This window comes from Rana temporaria, chromosome 1 (genome assembly GCF_905171775.1).
Source record: "Rana temporaria chromosome 1, aRanTem1.1, whole genome shotgun sequence".
Classification (NCBI taxonomy): Eukaryota; Metazoa; Chordata; class Amphibia; order Anura; family Ranidae; genus Rana; species Rana temporaria.
Genome location: NC_053489.1, coordinates 514,137,309 through 514,156,895, shown reverse-complemented (window position 1 = coordinate 514,156,895; position 19,587 = coordinate 514,137,309). Strand labels below are relative to the sequence as shown.

At 43.0% G+C, this 19,587-nt stretch overlaps 1 protein-coding gene across 7 annotated transcripts in view; it reads left to right on the top strand.

The window, feature by feature from the left end:
* Nucleotides 1–19,587, top strand: part of INPP4B (inositol polyphosphate-4-phosphatase type II B) — an 877,589-nt gene that overhangs the window by 701,736 nt on the left and 156,266 nt on the right. For all 7 annotated transcript variants that reach the window (XM_040331418.1, XM_040331408.1, XM_040331402.1 and 4 more), the window contains one exon: nucleotides 5,378–5,555. In XM_040331418.1, coding sequence (XP_040187352.1) covers nucleotides 5,378–5,555 — 178 coding nt within the window. The remainder of the gene's footprint in view (nucleotides 1–5,377; nucleotides 5,556–19,587) is intronic.

Below are 19,587 nucleotides of genomic sequence, written 5' to 3'. Positions count from 1 at the left end.
AAAAAATGTAGGGAGATCCTTCTACCAAAATTATGCCAATATTATAACGGACTGGGTAAAGACTTTTGTTTGAGCCGGGAGGCCTCAGAGGCCAGTATAACAGTTATCCACAAGGAAGGCAAGGACAAAGAAGATTGTTCAGGGTATCGACCAATATCTCTGTTAAACACAGATGTGAAACTGTTCGCAAAGGTCTTGGCCGAGAGAGTAAAACAGGAAATGGCAAAGATGGTACATCCAGACCAGACAGGGTTTATCCAGGGAAGAGAGGGGAAGGATAATGGAGTCAGAGCATTGTTGATAATGCAAAGAATGAAAATGATCGGATCCCCCAGTCTACTCCTGTCGATAGATGCAGAAAAGGCATTCGACAGGGTAGACTGGGGATTCATGTTACGCACCCTGGAAGAAATGGGGTTTGGTCAAAGGATGAGAGAGTGGATAACAACCTTGTATCAGGAACCGAGGGCAAAAATAAAAATAAATGGTAGTTTATCCCAAGAGCTGATAATGAAAAACGGTACTAGGCAGGGATGTCCCCTGTCTCCACTCCTGTTTGTGCTCTCTCTGGAGCCACTATTGGCCAGGATACGCAGGTGCCCCGATATAAGAGGAATTAAAATAGGTGAGGACGAACACAAACTTTCGGCATTTGCAGATGACGTCCTCTTCTATTTGTCTGACCCTAAAACCTCAATTCCAAATTTATTAGACCTATGTACGCTATACGGAGAAATATCAAATTTTAAAATCAACGTAGCCAAAACTGAGATCTTAAGCATTAATGTTGACGGACGGGAGGAAAGGGACTTAAAATCGAAATATCGATTTTCCTGGGTAAAAGCACTCAGGTACCTCGGTATTTTTCTAGTAAAATCAACCAAAAAAATGTATGTGAAAAACTTCATTCCATTGCTAAATGAAATCAGGGAGGAAATTGGGAGGATAAAAAATAGACCACTATCCTGGATAGGACGAATAAATTTCTGTAAAATGGTAATTTTACCAAAGATTACCTATAAGTTTCAGATGATACCTATGCGTTTGCCTGGAATACTCTTCTCAGCTCTTAAAAAACAGATGATGAATTTTATTTGGAGAAACAAGAAACATAGAATATCCTTCCAGACTCTAAGACAACCTAAAATAAAGGGGGGACTAGCAGTACCAGACATTAAAACATACTACGAGGCGGTGATCCTGTCAAGGGTAGTGGAGTGGGCTAGGGCCAGCAAGGAAAAGAGGTGGGTAAACATCGAAAATGAAATGTCAAAGGCAAGTCTCAATAAGATTATTTGGAACCCACCTCAATATAGGACACTGGATAAGAATACACATGAGATCACCAAAAATGCACTAAAAATTTGGGATACTATGTATAAAAAAATAGAAAAGGAATTTAATTCACCACTATTAGCACTTAAAAACAATGATTATTTTGCACCGGGTAAATCACAGATTGGAGGAAATTGGATAAAAAAGGACACGACTCAATTAAGAGATGTAATAAAAGATGGGCACATTGTAACACTACAAGAATTAAAAGAGAAAAAAACTTTTTTTTTAGAAATTGACGAATGGAGATACCATCAGCTAGCCCACTTTATAAAAAGATTGCCGCACCCACTGAGGTCAGGGGAGCAGCTATCCGTTTTGGAAAAACTATGCACATCAGAGAAGGTCAAGGGAACCATCTCAAAATTATATAAGATTCTGCTAAAGGTGGACGAGCGGACGGTCCCCCCTTTCGTCAAAAAATGGGAGAGGGAATTAGGATCAAAACGGGATAGGATCACAATAGAAAAAATGCTGACACTAGTTCATTCCTCGGCAGTAGATAGCCGTACAGCCGAGATGAGCTATAAATGCCTGACTGGATGGTACATGACCCCAGATAAGTTATCCAAATTTAATGACGAACAAACGGGAGAGTGTTGGAGGGGATGTAGGACCCCGGGAACCATGGCCCATCTGTGGTGGAAATGTCCTAAAGTAGAGGTATTCTGGAAAAAAATTTGGGGATGCATAGAAGAGATTACAAAAGGAAAAATTAAACTGGACCCTTGGGTAGTACTGTTTCATGGGGGAGAGGAAAAAACGAAAAATTATAAGAAAACCCTAGTCCCACATCTACTAAATGCCGCGAAAAGGATAATACCGAGAAAATGGCAGGAGGAAGAATGTCCCCCAATCTGGGAATGGATAGACTCCGTGGAAGAGACCTATAGAATGGAAGAAATGAGAGAAGGAGTAGAAGGCAATAACATAGCTCAAGATAAGAAGTGGGATAATTGGAGGGAATTTAAGAGATCTTGGAGCTATGTAGAAAAACTAAGGGCTGAGACCTAAAGACAAATTATAATTAGATGAAGGCATCAGAAGCCATTTTGGAATGTATATGGTGAGATAGGGGGGGGGGGGGGGGGGAAAAAAAAAAAAGAAAAAAAAAAAAAAAAAAAAAAAAAAATCTTTAGAATTCATTCTTTAAAACCAAGCTCTGGTTGGGAAGAGCCAGAAGGGTTAGAATAAAGTTACCATTCATCCTTGTTTCCTAAAGGCAGTCCCTGGGAAGTAGGCATCCCCAGGTTCGTCCCCTGGAAACCAGGAGACGGCACCATGGAGTAAACATTGCAGTGTGCGCAGGCCCCAATTCATGTAACACTGTGAAAACATTAATCCAAAATAGAGCCACTAGAGCAGCCTCCCCTTACACACCATTGAATGTTGTCGCTAACAGGTCTAAAGCTTTGCCCACTGTATTAGAAAATATGATTTCATACCGGTCTATCCCTATTGGTGGTGGTGACTGATCTGATACCCACCAAATCTTCCAAATGTGAAAGCCAATAATAAAACAGTCTTGTTTCAATTGGTGCAGTAGATCCAGAGCTAGCGTGGTGGACAGAGCCCTCATTCTTTGTTGCTCGGAATGAGCCAAATTATTCATTTTCACTGATTGATAACATTGGTCTTGGGTCCTAGAGACCAGCACCATCACAGTACAAACAGAGGGAGGGTGTAATTCAGCAAGAGAGGGTGTGCCAAAGAGTCTCTGAGATAAACATTTGCAGGCACGCTCACCGCAGATGGGGACAGAATGAAGATATCTCTGTCTGAACTTCACAACAGCCATGCACAGTAAATAGTTATGCAGAGGGAGAGGGTGTTAGTGCTCTCCTTCCCTTCTCCAATGATCATTCATTGACCAATCATCATATGCAGAGGATTGTTAACAGAACTGCTACACTAACATTTGTAAATGATGTTGGTCATCAATAGAAATGCCCACAAATTAGGCTTATGGCTAGGGATGAGCTTCCTATTCACGTCAAACTCATGTTCGACTCGAACATCGTATGTTCGATCGTTCGTCGAATTATGAAAGTTTTGGGCCATTCGTGCCAAATTCGAGTGGCGTGTCACGGCCCATAATTCACTGCGGCATCGCAGTGCATTGCTGGCTGATGATTGGCCAAGCATGCACTATGACCCGCATGCTTGGCCAATCACAGCTTGCAACAAACGGAGAGCCATAATTGGCCAAACCAAGGGTGGCTTTGGCCAATTATGGCTCAGGGGGTTTAGTATACGCCCCACACTATAAAAGGCTGCCTGCAGGTCTGCCTTGTGTAGTGTGTTGCGTTGGTTAAGAGAGAGAAGACAGAGAGAGAGAGTGTCATTTTTTGTAGGTAGATAGAGCAGGTAGGCAGGCTAGTCAGTTAAAGTTACAGTGTGTAGAGGATATATATGCATCCCAGGTGTTGTATATATATTTATACACTGTATAGTTTAGCTAAATCCGCTCTTTCTAATTTACTGACAGGCAGGCAGGTGATTGTGCTATCTGCAGTATTCTCACGTGGTGTACTGCCTGTGTCCTCTGCAGTGTGCACCTAAAGCTACATGGTGTGTACTGCCTGTGTCCTCTGCAGTGTGCGCCTAAAGCTATGTGGTGTGTGTACTGCCTGTGTTCTCTGCAGTGTGCACCTAAAGCTACGTGGTGTGTACTGCCTGTGTCCTCTGCAGTGTGCACCTAAAGCTACGTGGTGTGTGTACTGCCCGTGTCCTTTGCAGTGTGCACCTAAAGCTACGTGGTGTGTGTACTGCCCGTGTCCTCTGCAGTGTGCACCTAAAGCTACGTGGTGTGTGTACTGCCGTGTCCTCTGCAGTGTGCACCTAAAGCTACGTGGTGTGTGTACTGCCATTGTCCTCTGCAGTGTGCACCTAAAGGTACGTGGTATGTGTACTGTCTATGTCTGTGCTATTTTTCTCAATGATTTTCATTCATATTGCAGGGACCAGACATTACATTAAAGCTGCAAGCAGTTTTAAATTATTTTTTTCTTATAGTAATCTCATTTTGTGCAGGCACAGTTCTAAACACGTGCCACTTCACAGGCATACTATAGACAACCAGCAGGTACGATATTTAAAGGAATTTTTCATTTTTTCCCACTTTAAGCATCATTAAAATCACTGTTCCAGAAAAAAACGACCGTTTTTTAAAAACTTTTTTTTCCATTGATACCTGCCTGGGGCAAGACCCGGGTTCTCAAAGACGTTGGAGAAATTACCATAGATGTGGAGTAAAGACCTTGAAATCCTTTACATTTGCAGTTGGTGGGAGACATCCCAACTAGTGATACAGGATAAATACCTTGCATATTTAAAGCTTACTGCTGGAGAGTGGGGACCCAGGAGGGGAGCACGGAGTGGCACTTTTATCCTTACAAGCGGAAGTGGAGATATTTTTTTATTTTGCACGGAAGGACTTTATTTAATTGAACTTTATGTGTTTGCACAAGCACTTTAATATATTATTGTTTATCTATTTGTATATTTAGGAGCAGTGCTGTGTTTAATCATTTTATTTCAGATTTTACTTCCTGTCCTAGTGACCAAAGTATTCAGGATTTACTGTATAGGGAAATATCCCCAACAGTGAAAAATAACGACATGCTAATTTTAGAGCCCCACTTCAGTTTAATCTAAAACATTGTTAGCATTCAAATGAGTTGGAATTAAAAGTTTGCAATTCTCTTTCTTGACGCTTCCAATCAACAAGATAAGCCGTATAAAATGTAGACGGTGCTTACATATCAATGTAATTTGTTCTCTTTATAAAGCTGAGATAGGAAATAAACTAATCAAGTACTGTTTGCTTTCATTTGTGGTTCCCCCGATTCTTTTACTTTGGAAAAACGATTGGACGTTAATCCTCTCACAGATAAATATCCCAGCATATGCCTGAGTACAGGAAATAACTTTACTCAATCTTCTTTATAAGGATTATTATTTTATTTTTTTTGTTGCTGAGTATCTGATAATAATTTTTCTCTGCCTTCTGCTAAAAGAAATTTGCATTTCTGTTTTCCAGTACCGGGTACCAGTGTATTTACTATTCACCTGAAAATACGGCAAAGGCAAAAGAAATTTTAAGCAACATCAATCACCTGCAACCTCTTATATCAAGCCATACAGACCTCCTCCTTAATTCAGCAAGACAGCACACTGCGGACAGCCTGAAGAACTCTTTAAACATACTAAAGGAAACGGTGAGATCCCAATCTAGTCTTGTGGATGAAAATAGACCTTTACCTAATGCCTCCCCTTTACTTTTAATGTGCAGGTTGACATTCGTTACATTAAAGAATGTTGAGTGCTCACTTTGAAAAATAGACTTCAAAATGCCAAGGCTAAGGAAGACCAAACACCTAATTCCTTTGCACAAAAAAGCAATTTAACATTTTCTGTATCTTTATTTTCTCAAAGCAAGATTGCAGGCTTTCAGAACCAGTGGATTCTGTTATTAAATTGAGTTATTTTATTGCTGCTCAGCAGCATTTGATTTCTGCAAGTTCTTTTCTTTCTAATGCTAATAATTGTACGAGAGACGCAAGTAGGAGATATTGTTCTTTTAAGCCAGTATTTTCATTTTTTTGTTCTTCTATGTGAAAGTGATTTCTTACATAGTCACATTTTGAAGCAATTATTCTGCAAACGCAGCACTAAATCGTGAGTAAATAATTACATAGGGATATGGCACTAGTGGGCTTTTCGAATGACCACTGATGATTGCTTGCTTTTGCTAAAATGAGAATGAAGCAGGGGCTGACAGTCATGGAATGCATTAAAGCTTGTCTCTATTCAAACCGTTTAAAACTATTTGGAAAGTAGTTTTACCTCCTGAAAGATTTGTTATTCTGTACAGCCGGTTTTGTGACTCAAGCATTCCTACAAAACCATGTAGCTTGGTCCTCAATTGCAGGATTAGCACAGCAAGGTCAACACACTCTTCCAGTTTGCACAGTGTAAGAGCAGCAGCCAGGGCTGATCCGCCCTATAGGCTCACTATGCAAGCCGCTTAGGACCCCGCAAAGCTGCGGAGGGCCCCCCAAATTACTAGAGGCCCCGCCTGGTGAGAAGTAATTTTCGGCCCCTCACTCCGCTTCTCAACTCGCTTGCTGCATGGGAGAAGAGGTAAGAAGTCAGCACCCCCCGCTTCTCACTTTAATGTGACATGTAATTTCCAACAGCAGAACACCCCCTCACCCCTTTAATGTGACATGTCACTGTCGGCAGCAACAGGCCCCCCCCCCCCCCGCTTCTCAACTTTAATGTGACATGTCATTTTGCTTAGGGCCCCAGGGAGGTCAGGAACGGCACTGGCAGCAGCACACTGATTAAGTCCTCCTTCAGCACTCCTTCTATGGACATATTAACTGTCTACACAAGTGCACTGCAACAGAGCCTGCACAACTCCTAGTATTGGCTTTCTTTTACCAGTCTGCTGGTGTACTGGGGACTTTAAGCAGCTGACAGAAAATTTAGATACATACACTGTTTGCTCGTAAAGTGTATTTCCACCAAACTGAGATTTTAATGATATATTTATATATATATATAAAATCTATTAGCCAGATTCAGGTACATTGGCGCATTTTTGTGCCAGCGTAGCGCATCTCATATGCGCTACGCCGACGTAACATTGAGAGGCAAGCTGAGTATTCACAAAGCACTCGCTCCCATATTTGCGCCGGCATAACGTAAATTGGCCGACATAACCCTGCCTAATTCAAAGTAGGGAGGTAGTGGGCGTGATCTATTAAAATAAAGCGTGACCCCATGTAAATGAATGGCCGATTGAACGGCGCATGCGCGCGCATGCTCAGAATCACGTCGAATTTACTCCCTAAGATATGCCGGCTCAAACCTACGCCCGGCCGCATTCACGTACGAGTTACGTAAACGACGTAAAATACGACGGCTGTTCCGTCGTCCATACCCTAACATGACTTACACCTGCTTTAGGTGAAATAATTTTACGCCGGACGTACGCCTTACATAAACAGCGTAGATTACAGCGACGGGCGTAAGTACGTTCGTGAATCGGCGTATCTAGGTCATTTACATATTCGACGTGTAAATCAATGGAAGCGCCCTTTTCGACCAGCGTAAATATGCTCCCAGGCTCCGACGGCGTAGGAGACTTACGTCGGTCGGATCAAGCCAAAATTCAGGCGTATCTTGTATTGAGAATTAGGCGCACAGCTACGACGGTGCATCCGAGAACTTACGCGGCATATCAGAAGATATGTCGGCGTAAGTCGTACATGAATCTGGGCCTATATGTTTAAACATTCCCATTCACATAGCTTGAGTTGGTTCTACAGCCAAAACTTTTTTTAACTTGTATTCCCTTCATTAAGGTTAAAAAAGTTTTACAACCTGCGGTCCTCCCCCATCTCCCTAAATAATTACCTGAGTCTTCAATTGATCCAGCGCTGTGCACAGCTGCAGTCTTCTCTCCCCTCTCTTCCTCTTCACACATGGACTCAGGCAGCAGCAGGGGCCAATGGCTCCTGTTTCTGTCAATCAAATGCTGTGGTGTGGAGCTAAGCCCCGAGCACAGCTCAATAGAGACACATAGCCCAGTAGCAAACATGAACAGCGTGCTCCCATAGCAAGCGGCTTGCTATGGGGGTACAGGGAAAGGAGGAAGAGCAAAGATCGACGGCAGGGGGATCTGAAAAGCAGAGGTTCAGGGCCACTCTCTTAAAGATAGGGTGCGTGTTATACGTCTGCGCATGTTATACGCAGATAAATACGGTAATATTACAAAAAATTGCCTTTAGTATTACTTAAAAAAAAACATAAAAAAAAGCATAAAGAATGTAAAAAAAAATGCATCTAACCTTTTCACGTGCTCTTTTCTGAAAACTCCAGGACTAATATATCCTCCTTCTTTCTCCCTTCCATGCAATGTTTATGAAGGAGTTTGGCGGGTGTATTGTGTGATAATGCACTTTGAAAAAACTGCCCCTGAGTTTTTCCTCGATCTTCACATTGACATCTATTCAAAGCAATAAAAGTTGACTATAGTGTCATATATACTGTATATAAGACTAGGCATACAGACAGGTTGGACCATGTGTGACAAATCGTATAATTTTTTGGGCACCTGGGAGGCATGGGTGAAAGTGTCTAGCCAACTGTCAGCAGCCTCTTGTAATACATAGTGGCTGGGTGCAGTTGGACCCTGTATTGAGTGCTACTCGTATTTATGTCCATATGCATTCAGGGACGTAGGATTCTGCATGCCCCTGAACACATGCAGCACTAAGCATATGTACCACTCAGTACAGCATCCATCTGCCTCATTTTTTAGTCTGTCATAGATTTTGACAGGCTGCTGGCAGCCAGGCTAGACACTGCAACTGTGCTTCCCATGCGCCCCAAAAACCCCTTGGATTTGACATACACGGGTCAAACTGCACAAGGGCATTTTGCCTAAACCTGCTAAAAAAAGCAACTAAAAAAAAAAAATTATTCTTAGCTATGCTATGTGAATGGGAACACATAAACATATAGTGGGGGGGGTTCTCAAATTTGACTGCAGAGGTATAAATACACTTTAGGCCCCTTTCACATTAGCGGACCGTTCGTCCGTTTATTACAAGTCCGTTTACGGACTTGTAATGCATCCCTATGGGATCGCGTCCGTTAGCGGATGGAGCATCCGCTAACGTCCGCAACCATCCGCGTCCGTCAGGATCCGGTTTTTCGGACGGAAGAAAACCCTACTTTTCTTCCGTTCGGCGGAACGGTTCGGATGAAGACGGACAGACGGTCCGTCTTCATCCGATTCCCCATAGGGGAGAGCGGAGGAAAGACAGGGCGGTCTCTGCACAGTGTCCGGGGACCGCCCTGTCCGCCGACAGCTCAGCGGGGAATATGGATGATCTCTGCTGAGCCGACGAACACACACGGAGCGGACACAAAAATGGTCCGCTCCGTGTGAAAGAGGCCTAAAAGCTATATGTAATGATTTGTTAATGAATACCTGCATTATTTGGAGTTCTATATTATCTGCCTAGAGTTCAGGTTTACATAACCAAGCAGAAAAACAGGCACTTTTAAAATGCCACTATACCTGTAGCTGCCACCATGTGCACACATTTGGATTTTTTTCTCAATCAGCATAATTTTGAGGCTTGGACGATAAAATAAGGCAGATTCTTGTCTGGAGTGTCTACTTCTGATCCTACAATAGCTACGCTGTTAAACAGTGTGGTGTAGTGGAGAAGATGGACACATACATTTAGGCTTCATTTCCATGGACGTTTTTACAGCCACTTTTCTGAGCGTTTTTTGCAGCTTAAAAACGGCTCTCCATGTTAGTCTATGGCCTCATGCCCACCGTGATGTTTTTGAGCTGTAGATGGCTGAGCCGTTTTTAAGCTGCAAAAAAAACCCAGGACCAGTGCGTTCTGAAGCTCCAGCGTTAGAGCTGTAAAAACGCCAGACGTTAAAAAACGCTCAAAAACACGCAAAAACGCTCAAAAACGCTACCGCTGCATTTTTGAGCTCCAGCTCAAAAAAAAGAAAAAACATGGACAGGCGTTTTTAAGCTGTAAAAAAGGCTAAAAAAAGTGGCTATAAAAACGTCCATGGAAATGAAGCCTTATAGTTAGTGTCATGTGCTGGATTTGCATTTTGGCTGCTTTCCCAAGGAAAGGAAAGTAGGTAAAGGTGCTACAAGATTTAGTAATTTTAGCAGCTATTCATTATTAAAATTAGTTACATTCATTAAACAAGATACAAAGTAATATTTAGTTACTTCAACAGCTATTCCAGAAACTAGAAAGTTGGTTTATTTTTCATCTGAAACTGACAACAATGCATTAAAGTATTTGAACATATTCTAATGGTATAGGGACTGGGATCTAATGTACTAACTAACCATTCCTTACCTGGCTGCACACTAAAAATCAATTCCTAAAATATGGTGTTTCTACAGAGCTCCCTCTCCTTCCAGCTACCCAATAGTTAAAATGATTCTAAATGAAAAAATAATAAACATGGTATACTTACCTGCTCTGTGCAACGTTTTTTCCACAAAGCAGCCCCAATTCCCATCTCCTGGGGTTCTCCACCAGAATCCCATGATCTTTCACCCCTTTGAGTGCCCCCATAGCAAGACCCTTGCCATGAGGGCACTTGTGCGGGCTCACTCCCGAGCCACGCTGTTTGTGTCTATTGTTTTTTTTTTTAATGCAGAGAATGGAACCTGGAGCTTGGGGATTTCTTAGAGTGGGATGTTAACCCCAGTCCTGGGTCCTAATTTTGAGAATCACCAGCACACTGACTGGTCAGGTGTGTGCTGGGCTATTTGTAGACACCTGACCATGCTTCTGGGCTTCACCCTCCTGATGAGTCCAAACTTGCCAGGGAGAAGTCAGAGAGTGCATTTGTGCACTGGGAGAAGCCAGAGACCCAAGCCTGAGGGTCAAAGCAGCAAGGAGCTGACAAGGAAATGGTCTCTGGGAAACAGACAAAGGCCTGAAGTTGAAAGCCTGATCAGTTTGGACTGCACAAAAGTGTTGTTGGGTGACTGCAAAGATGAAGAAAAGGTTTGAGCTTGCCGGAGAGTATTTCAGACTGTGCAAGCTATGAGTAAGACTGTTGCTAGTAAATGCATGGAAGAGACTAACTATGTGACTGTGCACACTGGAGTGGAAGTGACCCCAAATGGGAGATCCACTGTGTGTGTGTGGAAAGGGACTTGCCTTGCTGCAGTGCCCTGTCTATTGGGGGGGGGGGGGGGTGGGGTGAGTGTTAAACTTGAATGTGACATTGGGATGTTTAAAACTACTAATATTGTGTTGGCTAAAGTTGATGATCCAGTTGCTAATGGGTTAGTGCAGCTCTTTAGAGATAAAAACATTGCTGTGAATGCAGTTAAAGCGGTGGTTCCCCCTAAAACACATTTCTAACAATAGATTCGTAAGACCCGTTACACTGCGGGTAGGCTGGCTTTTTTTTTTTTTTTTTCCGTACATACCGAGATCTCGGCGTCTCGTCCCTTGGCGGTGGGCGTTCCTATTTGATTGACGTTCCTCGGACGGGCGCATACGTGACGTCACGACTTTCCGACAGAAGCCGAACGTCATTGCGCAGGCGCCGTATAGAGTCAGCTCTATACGGCACCTGCGCAGCGACGTTCGGCTTCTTTCGGAAAGTCGTGACGTCACGTATGCGCCCGTCCGAGGAACGTCAATCAACTAGGAACGCCCACTGACAAGGGACGAAACGCCGAGATCTCGGTATGTACTAAAAAAAAAAAAAAAAAAAAGCCAGCCTACCCGCAGTGTAACGGGTCTTACGAATCTATTGTTAGAAATGTGTTTTAGGGGGAACCACCCCTTTAAAGATGTGCTATCTCCCCCCCTAGAAACTGTGACAAAGGACACAAAGCTGTCCCTAGGAACCCCCAGGGAGCTCTGCTTTTTGGAGCCGGAGGTTGCCCAGGACAACTTTGAAGCCGCTCTGATGAATAAGAGGGTACCTGAACCCAGTGATAACAAAATGTTAAATGCTAAAACTTAAAAGTTTGAAAATACTCATGGTGGAAATGAGTTAATGCAGTCTAGCAATGACAGGTGTGAAGATGTGCGTTTAATGCCGCTCCACCAGAGCAAGGTGGTGAGAGTGTGGTATTGCAGCCTGCTATGGTTAAAAATAAATATATATTGCCACACTATGGTTTTAACAAAAGTGACATGTGCAATGTGTCTGTTGCTTAGCAACTTTGTTCCTCTGTGTCTCCTTATGCGGTTGGAGTGGTACTGCATGGTACCTCTGATGGGAGTGCAGAGATAACAGACTGGGACAGATGGGCAAAAAGCCTGTTGGCTTTGTTGGAAAAGGCCTCCATTGGTAAGAGTGAATCAGACATCATTTCTGTGGTGCCAGATGAAGGACCTGCAGAGCAACTTATGTGCAAGGGTGCACTTGCTACTACAGATGTTGTCGCTCACGAGATGGAAGCGCCAAGTAAGGGCGAATTCACAGACAAGGTCATGTCTGTGATCCACAAAGAGCATAATGATGTGGTAACGAGTGACGTGCTGCCAAACAAGCTGGTGATGGTGGAAGTGCCTGATGGCACAAGTGCAAATTTTGTGACAGGGTTCATAAACCTGAATATGGAATTATGTAGCAATGGTCAGTTGTCGGGACAGTTGCTGGAAGAGAGTCATGGGCCAGTAGAGTTGGTGGATAGTGGAGTTGCCATGGGAGACAACAACTGTTCTGTGTGTGATTCCTCTTCAGACACTACCCTGCCAAACACTGGTGAAATGAACTTTGACCATATTGAAAAGGGTAGTGCCCTTGTGGTTTTTGATGGTTTTGTTGCTGTGAGTGACAAAAAAAAATTATAGACCTGCTGGTAAAGTTGATATGGTTGCAGCTAACCTAGAAAATTGTAATGAGATGGGGAATGACATGGCAGACACAGCAGAGATTAACAATGTAGTAGTAGTAGTAGGCCGCCTTCAGGTTCAAAGGGGTAATCAGAGTAAGGTTCTTCCACAATTTAGGAAGCACCAGAAAGAATACTCGAATAAAGAGTTGAAATCTTTAAGGTGTCACATGACTTAAAAACCTTGGAGTGGCAAGACAGTCAGTCAGGATGTCCTTCAGAAAGAGACTAAGATGAGGCTGCCATCATGAGGATGTTAGTGATGAAACTGACAAAATAAAGCATGCAGTGTACGTGAGGAAACAAGTGACGCTAAATTTGGACAGTAAGGCTGCGTACACACGGTCGTTCCAAACCGATGAGAATGGTCCGACGGGCCATTTCCATCGGTTCACCACTGAAGTGGCCTGATGGTCTGATGTGCGTACACACCATCGATCCAAAAACCGATCGGATCAGAACGCAGTGACGTCAAACACACGACGTGCTGAATAAAACGAAGTTCAATGCTTCCAAGCATGCGTCGACTTGATTCTGAGCATGCGTGGGTTTTGAACCGATGCTTTCTGTACTAACCATCGGTTTGGATCGATCGGGCAGCGGTCCATCGCTTCGATTTTGAAGCATGTTTTAAAATTTTGGACCGAAGGAAAACAGACCGATGGGCTATACACACGGTCGGTTTGGACCGATGAAACTGAACCTCGGTCTATTTAAAAAAAAAAAAAAAAAAAAATTCTAAATAATCAACCGCTCTGCTGCCTCTTAATCAGCAGGCATCTAACACCTAAGCATAGCTTGTTAACCTTTTCCCTGGAGGATTATCCAGGTGCTATTCAAGGTGTTTAATAAAACGAGAAAGTGGGTAACCGCTCAAAGAAAACCAGGTGATCTATTTCCTGTGATCCGAGTCTAGGGTGCAGGCAGTGCAATCAAAATGCATTGACCACCACACTTACACACGCACTCGAAATTGGGTTAACATGCACGCACTTTGACCACGCGGTCTCTAAAAAGAGAGGCGAAGGACTAACAGGGCTGGTTGAGCGGGCTAGATCCTCTCACTCCCTTATAGGGAGTCCCTCTGCCCCGTTGGGCTTCAAAGCAGAGCAGGTAGGGCGGGCTGTGTGGGAGGACCCCCTCACGCACCCGCCATTGCCACCCGGGGCATGGAGAAAGGTGGCAGATTGCCTCTGGGGGAGGCCTGCCTACTCCCAACTCCTGCAGTCCGGCTCCTCTCTCGAGTACACGCACAAAATACACTTTAAAAAAAAAAAAAATGTTTGCAGTTGGTTTAAGCTTAGGAATGCTGGTGCTGTTTCCCTTCTCCCTTTTAAACTACGCTCACATTTGACAATGTCTGCCTTTTCTGAGTGACTAGACATGCCCCTAGGCTTTTAGTACCCTACAAACACCAAGGTGAAGCTTTTAGATGTCCAGCACTGAGGACTGCTGATGTTTCATCTTAAAAATTAGCTGTAGCTGATCCACTGGACATTTTCAACCATACAAAAAAAAAATCTTTCAAAAGAAGGAATGAGAGAAGGAGGTTTTTTATACACATCTTTGATACATCCTTTCATAGGTAGTTTTAAGTCTAAGCTGGAGCTACACCATGGCAGGCAGAGCAGGTGTCTTTAACTTGCGTAATGCTTCAAGCACATTATTTATTTACATTGTTTTTGATTTTGACATTTATTGGGACTAACTTAAAAGAACAGCAACTGCTTGGAAAGTTATTCCCTTAGAAACTAGGCAAGCACGATTTGGATTCAGAAGAAAAAAAGTCTATATAGACAGATGGCCTGTGAAGCCCCCATACCTCTGCAATGCAATGAGAGCTAGTGGATGTGTACAGCTTGGAATGAGTTCAAGGCCTGACACAATTCAAAGCATGTTGCAGTGAATCACTGTTGCCTTTCAATAACCAAGGGAAATGTCAATATGCAAGAATTTATGTTTAAGCCTGCTGTCCATTATGATACATTATAGTTAAATAAAAGAGCCTTGAATACCGAACAAATGCTATCTATGCAGAATTTCCTAACTTTCTTAATCTTGTGTCTATGTACTTTGTATTCTGTCCTATAACCTTCATGTCAGGATTTTATGGATGGTATTAAAGTGATTTGTAATACAATTTTATTTTATTTTTTTAAATGACAGACATGTTATACTTGTGTGCTCTGTGCAATGGTTTTGTACAGAGCAGCACTGATCCTCTTCTTCTGGGGTCCCCCACTGGTGGCGGACTTGTGTGGGCTCAATCCCAAGTCGGGCTCTGTGTGTCCACTGAAGCACACAGTGTGACTTGGCCCCGCCCCCCGCTCCCTCATCATTGACTGTGGTTCATAGTAGCAGGAGGCAATGATTCCCGCTGCTTCCTCCATATGCAGTGAGGAGGGAGAGAGCAGAGAGAGCGCTGCTCTCCAGCACAGAGCTAGATCGAGATCAGGCTCAGGTAAGCACAAGGTAGGGCTGTGGGGGAGGGGGGACTGATCACAGAAGGTTTTTTACCCTAATGATGAGAATGCCATTTTCTGCCTTTAGAACCACTTTAACAATTCTTGGTAAAAATGCATTCACTAGTCACTAATAGTTATTGTATTAAATAATTCAGCCATAAATACAATTGTTAGAATGACTGTACCTGGATTTCAAATGTCTAGCATTTAGCGAAATGTAACTATTCATCAATGTACTTGATGGAATTGAAAAGAAAGCTGAAAAAAACAAACAAAGGTAAAAAATAAAAAGCATTATAAATTTACAGCCTGACAATAAGACAATTGGCAAGAAAATAAATTAAAACAGAACTGACATCTAAACTATTTTTTCCTTTGCTCCTGGGGAGGAGTGATGGATTCTGCCAGATTATATAACCTGTTTATATATCCAGTCAAATCTCTTTTTTTTTTTATCTGACTTTTCTAACCTGAAATCATATTAGTAGCCAGGGAAGGGCTGATTTTTCACATTATTCTTTTTGTACTAGCCTTATTTCTTTTGCCATCGAGCATGGTATGTACACAAAAGAAAACCCTAAAATACTGGCATTAACCACTTCCTTACTGGGCACTTAAAGCCCCCCCCAGCCCAGACCAATTTTCAGCTTTTAGCGCTGATGCACTTTGAATGACAATTGCGCGGTCATACAACGCTGTACCCAAACTAAATTTTTATCATTTTTTTCACACAAATAGAGCTTTCTTTTGATGGTATTTAATCACTGCTGGAGTTTTTATTTTTTGCTAAACAAACATAAAAACATTTAAAAAAAAAAATCAAGTTTCATCGTTTGTTATAAAATTTTGCAAACAGGTAATTTTTCTCCGTCATTGATATGCGCTGATGAGGTGGCACTGGTGGGCACTGATGGGCTGCACTGGTGGGCAGTGATGGGCACGCACAGATAAGGCGGCACTGATTGGCACAGATAATGTGGCACTGAAGGGAGGCACTTATGGGGCACTGATGGGTGGCACTGATGGGGAACACTGATGGCACTGATAGGCATTGGTAGGTGACACTGATGAGCACTGGTAGTGGACACTGATGGGTGGCACTGGTAGATGACACTGATAGGTGGCACTGTGGACACTGATGGGTGGCACTGTGGACAGAACTGTGGGCACTGATGAGTAGCACTGTGGGCACTGATGGGTGGTGCTGGTGGTCCCTAGTAAGCAGCACTGTTGTGCACTGGCAGGTGGCACAGATGAGCATCGGTCCCGGTCTCCTTCATCAGGGCCGATGTCCCACTGACAGCCGCCGGTGATCGGCTATTTTTTGTTCTCCTCAGGCTATCAGTCGAGACGAAAAAAATAGCCGATTACTGGCTCTGTTTACATCACATGATCAGCTGTCATTGGCTGACAGTTGATCACGTGGTTCGAGAAACCAGCTGTTGCCAACTCCCTTGGAAGATGGGGTGGTCCAGAAAGGGCCCCATCCATAAGTTATCAAAGTTTAAGTCTCCAATACACATGTAGCAGTTAATTACCTGATATAATTAATAAATGATGTCACATGGCATGGCTATCATGGACATAAAAAGTGATACACTATGCCTCATCCCTGAATAGTACAGAACAAAATGAAGACCACAGAAAATTGGACTTTTTAGGCACTGTATCAAACACACAAAATCATATGCATATGTAAATATTGTCTTTTATTAGAAAATGGATTAAAAACAGATTAAAACCATTAGATAGTATTGACCCTAATTAGGTTAATACGATCTAATGGTTTTAATCTGTGCCACCTGCATAAAAAGTCCCATTTTCTGTGGTCTCCATTTTGTTCTGGTTATCTGATATGTCAAACCAAAACATGTGGTCCTGGAGCTATGGGTCAACTGGTGATATGGGAAGAGATGAGCCACTCAGTATGCCCCTTCCCTGTCAGCGTGATAGTGCAACTCCTAGAGGCCCTTCAAGGGAGTTGGCAACAGCTGGTTGAAAATAATTGTTGACACTGTTAATGCTGATGTTTATATATACTGAGAGCTTGACTGTAATTTGCCTTCCTGAAAAAGAGGGCAGCGACCCGTGAAATGCAACTGCATCGGAAGTCGCAACAAGCCATTCATCACCTGATTTTAATAGGGTTGATGACTCCGTTTTATACTGTGTAGCACAAATACAATCCATATATGGAATTGTGTGTTATGTTATGTCTTGAATATATTTTTTTCAATGATTTTTACACTTTTTAATCAAGTGGTAAAGTCAAAGGGCCTAATCCTCAAAAACCCGGCGCAACGTAACTTTTGCCATTTAAGTTACACCGCCGCAAAATCTCTAACTAAGTGCCCGATCCACAAAGCACTTACCTAGAAATTTTGAGCGGTGTAACTTAAATCCGGCCGGCGCAAGGCGTTCCTCTTCAACTGGGGGCGATTCCCATTTAAATTAGGCACGCTCCCGCGCCGGCCGTACTGCGCATGCTCGTGACGTCATTTTCCCGACGTGCATAGCGCAAAATTACGTTACGCCGAGCTTTGTGGATCGCGACGGGTCAATAAAGTTGCGTCGAAAAAAAAAAAGATACGGCGAAAAAAAAAAATGTAAAACAAAAAAAAAAATGCGTCGCTGGACAGAAGGGTCTGCTTTTACAAGGTGTAAACAGTTTACACTTTGTAAAAGCAGCCCTAATTTTACACATGCAACTTAATATTTACGGAGAAAAAACGAAGCTGAAAAGCTTTGTGGATCTCCGTAAGTGCTAATTTGCATACCCGAGGCGGCATTTCGATGCAAAATGCCCCCAGCGGCGGATGCGGTACTGCATCCTAAGATCCGGCAGTGTAAGTCCCTTACACATGCCGGATCTTCTGTGTATCTCTTGGAAACTGATTCTGTGGATCAGTTCCAAAGATAGAAACAGGGATACGACGGCGTATCTACTGATGAGGATATGGCCCAAAGTCCTTAATACTTGTCTTTAGATTGTTTTTTGTGTAACTTCTTTGATAGGATGTGGTACCGGACATTTTTGTCCAAACTTTAGAGGGTCCTCCTTGGTGGTCTTACCTCCCGCTCTTGTAGCTTACTTTTTTTAGGTTGCTGATACTGTGTAACAGATAGTATTGGTACCAAGATCTACCAATAGTTAAATTATTGGCTTGGGATAAATGCATGAGGGTTTTTTAATGGTTCTGGTAAAGGTTGATGTTAGGATAAAAGGTGTTACTAAGTGTTATAGGCAACCTGTAGTGAGGGAAATATTCAGGCTTCCATTGCTGTATGCATCATACATACTAGGGGGAGTACAACTGGGGGGATCTGTAGTGGAGAAGGATCTGGGGGTTTTAGTTGATCATAAGCTCAATAATGGCATGCAATGCCAAGCTGCGGTTTCCAAAGCGAGCAAAGTCCTTTCTTGTATTAAGAGAGGTATGGACTCCAGAGACAGAGATATCATTTTGCCCCTGTACAAATCATTAGTAAGACCTCATCTGGAATATGCAGTTCAGTTTTGGGCACCAGTTCTCAAAAAGGACATCGGAGAACTGGAGAAAGTGCAGAGAAGGGCAACCAAACTGATAAGAGGCATGGAGGAGCTCAGCTATGAGGAAAGATTAGAGGAACTGAATTTATTCACTCTTGAGAAGAGGAGAATAAGGGGGGATATGATCAACATGTACAAATATATAAGAGGTCCATACAGTGAACTTGGTGTTGAGTTATTCACTTTACGGTCAACACTGAGGACAAGGGGGCACTCTTTACGTCTAGAGGAAAAGAGATTTCACCTCCAAATACGGAAAGGTTTTTTCACAGTAAGAGCTGTGAAAATGTGGAACAGACTCCCTCCAGAGGTGGTTCTGGCCAGCTCAGTAGATTGCTTTAAGAAAGGCCTGGATTCTTTCCTAAATGTACAGAATATAACTGAGTACTAAGATTTGTAGGTAAAGTTGATCCAGGGTAAATCCGATTGCCTCTCGGGGGATCAGGAAGGAATTTTTTCCCCTGCTGTAGCAAATTGGATCATGCTCTGCTGGGGTTTTTTGCCTTCCTCTGGATCAACTGTGGGAATGGAGTTGGGTGTATAGGATTTTACTGTGTTTTTTAATTTTTGTTTTTTTATTTTTTGTGGTTGAACTGGATGGACTTGTGTCTTTTTTCAACCTGACTAACTATGTAACTATGCTGTACTTCTGAAGATTGTAGTTCCTTTTGTAGCCAGGTGCTTGTCTAGAGACAGAGAGCAATTTAGGACACTGTGCTGCAGTGCTTTCTTGACTCCCAATGGATTCCAGCTGTACGGGTTACCATTACCTCACCTCAATCCACCAGTGGGAGCTGACAAGCAGA